This window comes from Stomoxys calcitrans, chromosome 1 (genome assembly GCF_963082655.1).
Source record: "Stomoxys calcitrans chromosome 1, idStoCalc2.1, whole genome shotgun sequence".
NCBI classification, from domain to species: domain Eukaryota; kingdom Metazoa; phylum Arthropoda; class Insecta; order Diptera; family Muscidae; genus Stomoxys; species Stomoxys calcitrans.
The window spans coordinates 155,293,169-155,299,168 of record NC_081552.1 but is presented as its reverse complement, the minus strand read 5'-3'; the positions used below and the strand labels follow the sequence as shown (position 1 = coordinate 155,299,168).

Sequence of the window (6,000 nt, the reverse complement as noted above, 5' to 3'; positions counted from 1 at the left end):
TTTTGTAACTATATATGGGGATTCTATTAAATAAATTCAATTAAATAAATCACGTAAGACGAATTGGAATATCAAAATTGGCAAAAAGTTGGGCATACAAGTTAGCTGCAGCCTGTTTTTGGAAAGTGTATGAAGGCTATTTTTGTATAATTTACTACAATTTAATCTATTGCCAAACCGCCGAAGGAAATTAAAGTGACATAATAGCACGAATGTAAAATTCGACAACTGCAATAAGGTTAATTACCTCACAAATGTCTCCAGCATAGGAGACAAAAACCACCGCCGAAAATTTTTCTAATGTTCTCGCCAGGATCCGAACCCGTATATTCAGCATCATTTGTGGTTATGCTAACCTCTGCGTCACAGTGGCCTCCATTTTAATTTATTATATTATTACTTATTCTTTTATTAGAAAAACGTTTTCTGGTAATAATGTTGTTCTTCGATTTGTACAAAAAATCAAACAACAGCTTCTAATTTTGTATGATTTGATTTATTTTATGATCCAATTTCTCCGAGCAAAAGTTGTTTAATGGATTCGGGTGTTGTTGCATCTTTGGTGATCATTATTACTTTGTTGCGGGAACGAGATCCTTTATCCAGTGACACATCGCTTTTTCTTAAATTAAGAACTTTTGACAGATACTTTACCAATTCTGCATTTGCCTCTCCTTCACTCGGTGGTGCTGCACTAAAAAAAAAAAAACACACACATTTTTCAAATAAAATTTGTAATAAAGATAGAATAAATATAACATCGCACTAGGATATAGCAGGTTCAATACTGTTGTTGGTTGCTATTGTAAAAGTGTGTTGTACATTGAGGCGCCAGCCCTTGGAGATGAAGGACATCATCGGGACAATCCAGTACGTGCAACCATGGGATTGGTTCAATACAGTAATAATGATGATATATCGATATCTCTTCAAAGCAAAGGTAAGCACCCACGTTAATTGTGTTCAAATACTGATGAAAACTTCAAGAGCATAAAAGTGTTTTAAGTGATGTATATCCCTTACCAATGTTATTCCCATTTGTAGATATTTAAGCATTTGTGTACTTTTCTAACTTAATTTCCCCTTAACCACACACCACTTAGCTATTATGCATCACAAATTTAAGCTAAAGATGAACTTCTGCTTTTTAAAGGGAAGTTCAAGAGAAATAAGTTAGTTTTGTATGAGATGACGACATCGTCAATAGGTAACTGGGCCCTATTAGTACAACTTCAAACAGATATTTTCAGCTACACCAAATTTTGAGCAAGGACGAAGAACAAAATTATCTACACCTCCCATACATTTGACGTTTATAAGCCCGTTTCGTATAAATGTTTAAAGTTTTTGTAGAACATGGATTGGATATGCCTGTCAAATAATAAAACTCTGCAAAATGATTGGAGCTTAGCATGTCCGTATATGACGCTGAATGCCTGTGTTCTAATACTGACAAGAATATCAGAAAATTTCAGCGATGAGGGAGTATCCCCTCATAATGCTGGCGACATTTGTGAGGTACTACGCCATGTAAAAACTTCTCCCCAAAGACGTGTCGTACTGCAGCACCCCGTTCGGACTCGGCTATGAAAACGAGGTCCCTTACCATTGAACTTAAACATTGGTTTAAAAAAAATCAAACAACGTATGTAAATGATTTGATTACTAAATACTAATTTTGCCACGAATATTCCATCAAGGAACAGATACATCTCTCGTTTGAACGAGTACAGTTTGCTCTAAGTTTAAGCTCAATGATAAGGAGCCTCCTTTTTTATGACGAGTCCGACGGCGTGCCGCATAGCCATACTACTTGGCGGAGAAGCATCTCGACAGACATTTCCATTGCAATCAATCCCATGGTAGCCGGTTGTACGTACCGGATTGACCCGATGGAGATCTCCATTGGCAAGGGCTGCCGCCTCAGTGAACAACACACTTCTACAACACACACACACCCCTGAGCGCTGAACGTTTATCAAACAACAAAGGACCCATTGAGCTGGCTTCAGAAAGTACATTATCGCCGCTTCAGTGAACTGACACGCAGCAGCCGTTCGCTTTATACCAACCGGTCGAATACCCCAAGTGCGGCCCAATTTTTTGTCGTGGGCAGTGGTACTTATGGATGACCGTGATGGGATTCGTGTTGAATCTGAGCGAGTTGAATCTGAAACTTAACAGAGTAGTCAACGAACATAAGCGAAATTTTTGTTGTGCACAGAACCCAGCTATTTGGAGACAAATTGATACTGACACTGGTACTAACAGAAACAAACTTGTAAATTTATATTATTCAGATCGCAATTGTGTTACAATATATACCTACATTTGCACGCCCACTCCGTCTGAAGATATATCTGTAATTCCATTGTGTTTTGCTCCTGGCTTAGCGCAAATACGTATACATATATTCCCACTTTTGTCTGTATGGATAGGTTCATCGCTTTGTGATGGATTCGATGTAGACAACACGCCGGATTTTTTTCCTTTCCCTTTGGACATGATAGCAGATAAAGTCCTAATTGATCTATATGCTATATGTTGCATCCGTTTATTATATTATAGACATATATTAATATTTATGAACACTTGAGTAAAACACAACAAACAGCTGATTGTACAATTTAAACTACACAGAAAAAAATATCACGGAATTGTTTCAATTAAGAACTTTATTGAAAATAAAAACGTTTTCAATTAAAAAAATAATTGAATCAATATTTTTTTTATTGAATCCGGATTTGTTTTTCAAATACAATAGTGATTGAAATTTTGGCAATTTTCAATTAAAAATTAATTGATTAATTCATTTTTTTAAATTGAATCCGAACTTTTTTTCAATTACGATCATGATTGACCAGGCTGGAAAATTGAGCTCCAATTTGTGTGGTGGTCATTGCTGTCACGAGACGCTTAGCTGCGCGCTAAAGGGCGCGTCCACAGGTACGGAAAGTAGAATGCTCCATACGGAGTAGCTACAACGGCAGTCGCGGACAATCAGCGGCATCGAGCGGAGAGTCTCAGTGAGGATCGCCACCTCTACATAAAATTTTGATTACAACAACAACCATCGTGATTGAAATTTTTGTAATTTTCACTTAAAAACTTAATTGATTCAAAAATTTTTTAATTGAATCTGAACTTTTTTTCAATTGCGATCGAGATTAAAATTTTCAATTCAAAAATTAATTGATTCAATAATTTTTTTAATTGAATCTTAAACAATTTTATATATAAAATGTGATTGAAACTTTAATCTTTTTTATTAAACAATAAAAACCAAGACCACCAATTTTTTTTTGTAACTCAATTCGTTCGCCAATTCATTGAAAACAGCTGATTTTATAGAGGGAAAACAGCTGTTTTCATTGAATTGGCGAATGAATCAAGTGACAAAAAAATGTAAGTGGTCTAGGCGGTAAGTCATTTTTAATTGAAACGAAAACTCTTTTAGAACCGACAGCACTGTTATGACAGTCCGTTTTTTAAAGTCAAGCCGCTCAAAATTTAGTTAAATATTTTCTGCATATAGAAAATAAAGCCTCATGGGGTTACTTCCACAATGCATGTAATTCATAAAGTAATTGCCCTGCTACTTTTTTCTTTTATAATTCGGGAAACAATATTTTTCGTTTCATTTTTGGAAAAATCCCCGAAACTTTTGTTTCTAAGAAGTGTTTGTGGACCCAAACAGAAACTACAAATTCGTGTTCCAGGAGTTTTACATATTCAATCATGTAGACATGGAATCAAGGGTACGTCCAACACAGCGCGTTTTTCGCAAAAATTGTAATATTTAAATATTTTCAATTTAATTTTTAGTTAATCCAATTGAAAAATTAATTGGATATTTCGAAAACTCCAATATTTTTTTTAATTGGATCAATTAAAAAATTAATTGGAAATATCAAAAATTTTCAATAATTTTTTAATTAAATATGCAACATGCATTTTAAAGTCTTTTGCCTGTTAAAGGCCGGTACTATTGTAGTAGTAATATAGTCGGCGTTGACAAAATTTTTCAACGGCTTGTGACTCTGTAATTGCATTCTTTCTTCTGTCAGTTATCAGCTGTTACTTTTAGCATGCTTTAGAAAAAAAGTGCGTGAAATTTTGTTTACATTTGTTTGTTTGGCGTCAATTTTAATATGGGTACCACATGTATTGAAAGAAATTCATTTAACAAACCGAATCAATGCTTGTGATATGCACCTTAAACGCAATGAATTCGATCCGTTTTTAAAACGAATCATAACTGGAGATGAAAAATGGATTGTTTACAACAACGTTAGTCGAAAACGATCATGGTCCAAGCATGGTGAACCAGCTCAAACCACTTCAAAGGCTGATATCCACCAAAAGAAGGTTATGGGGTCTGTTTGGTGGGATTGGAAGGGGTGGTATATTTTGAGCTGCTTCCAAGGAACCAAACGATTAATTCGGATGTTTACTGTCAACAATTGGACAAATTGAATACAGCCATCAAGGAGAAGCGACCAGAATTGGTCAATCGTAAAGGTGTCATATTCCACCAGGACAAAGCTAGGCCGCACACATCTTTGGTCACTCCCCAAAAACTGAGTGAGCTTGGCTGGGAACTTTTGATGCATCCACCATATAGCCCTGACCTTGCACCATCAGACTACCATTTATTTCGATCTTTGCAGAACACCTTAAATGGTAAAACTTTCGGCAATGAAGAGGCTATAAAATCGCACTTGGTTCAGTTTTTTGCAGATAAAGGCCATGAGCGTGGAATACTAAATTTGCCAGGAAGATGGCAAAAGGTATCGAACAAAATGACAATTATATATTTGATTAAAGTTCATACTAAGTTTTATTAAAAATGCATTTACTTTCTTTTAAAAAATCCGCAATAACTTTTTAGGCAACCCAATACATTTCGAGAGCACAATCACAGTCGCTGTGCAACAAGTCATTGTCTTACGCAAAATAAACGCGATCGCCAAACTTCTAATTGTAACTGAGTGTTTGTCTGTGTTAGTGATGTTGCTCACATGTATTTACCTGTGTGGAAGCAAATAAAGTGTTTGTGGATGCATAAATATTTAAGTAAGTATTTTTTAAATATAAATAAATACACTCGAAAAAAAACATTTCTTTCACAACAATCAATCTGTACGAAATAAAAAGGTTTGTGCAAGAATGTGTTGTGTTTTTGGTCTGCGATTACAACAACAATATTTGGATAAAAATGGCTTATTTAACTTATGACAGTGAAAATACTACAAAATCTAATTATTTATTTATTTACAAATAAATGCTAAATTTGTCTCGTTTTAAATTGTTTTGCGTTTCATTATTTATTAATTAGGAAGGGTGGGTTTTGGCGTGCTCGTAAGCAGCTGATAAATTGCTTGATCCCATATTAATTTTTATATGTAAATGGCAACATTTTGGCCAAAGAAACCCAAAAAAATAAATATGGTAACCTTATCAAACCGCCGGAAGAACGATTTTCGGAAAATTTTCCACAAAAAAGAACGTAGTACCAGCCTTTAGGGCGAAGATCATTAAATTTCACATTTTTTGTTTGTTTCTCTTTCGTGATTGGAAATTTTCTTTGCAAATGGAGAAGGAAAGCCAGAGATAGCAATTTCACACAATTTTAATTGCAAATGTAATTAAATACTCACGAAATGGGCAGAATCAACTATGATTCAGTACTGTTGTCTTTGTTGTGTGTTGTTGTTTGATTTTTTTTTGTGTTCTGGCAAAGAAAATATCCCTTCGGATTTCGCAATAATTTAATAGGCATTTTCGCTGTGAAGTCTGTAATAGGCTTTAGGGCGAATATCATTAAATTTCACATTTTTTGTTTGTTTCTCTTTCATGGTTGGAGATTTTCTTTGCAAATGGAAAAGGAAAGCCAGAGATAGCAACACACACCAACCACTATGGGACGCGTTTCGCCGTTGGTTAGAAGACTTTTCAACCGTATTACAATAGGTGTGATGGCTTCAAGGACCGTGCGTT

The 6,000-nt window shown here is 35.0% G+C and overlaps 1 protein-coding gene across 2 annotated transcripts; it reads right to left on the bottom strand.

Moving 5' to 3' along the window:
• Positions 1-474: 474 nt before the first annotated feature.
• Positions 475-2,601, bottom strand: LOC106088623 (UPF0235 protein C15orf40 homolog). 2 transcript variants are annotated; one of them, XM_013254218.2, is made up of 2 exons: positions 2,330-2,601; positions 475-694 (listed from the first exon to the last, which is right to left on the bottom strand). In XM_013254218.2, exons 1-2 carry the CDS (start codon positions 2,548-2,550, stop codon positions 502-504), a joined length of 414 nt encoding a protein of 137 aa, XP_013109672.1. In that variant the 5' UTR covers positions 2,551-2,601; the 3' UTR covers positions 475-501. The 2 variants fall into 2 exon arrangements, with proteins under 2 accessions (XP_013109672.1, XP_059216113.1); XM_059360130.1 differs by lacking the exon at positions 2,330-2,601 and adding an exon at positions 1,959-2,292 and having other exon boundaries at positions 475-689.
• Between the last annotated feature and the right edge of the window lie 3,399 nt (positions 2,602-6,000).

Bases quoted from the DNA above. Each gene is read 5' to 3' on its own strand.
- LOC106088623 (XM_013254218.2), bottom strand. From the start codon at position 2,550: ATGCAACATATAGCATATAGATCAATTAGGACTTTATCTGCTATCATG. The intron at 695-2,329 runs GTAGGTATATAT...TTTTTTTTTTAG, and splicing joins GACGGAGTGGGCGTGCAAAT to TGCAGCACCACCGAGTGAAG.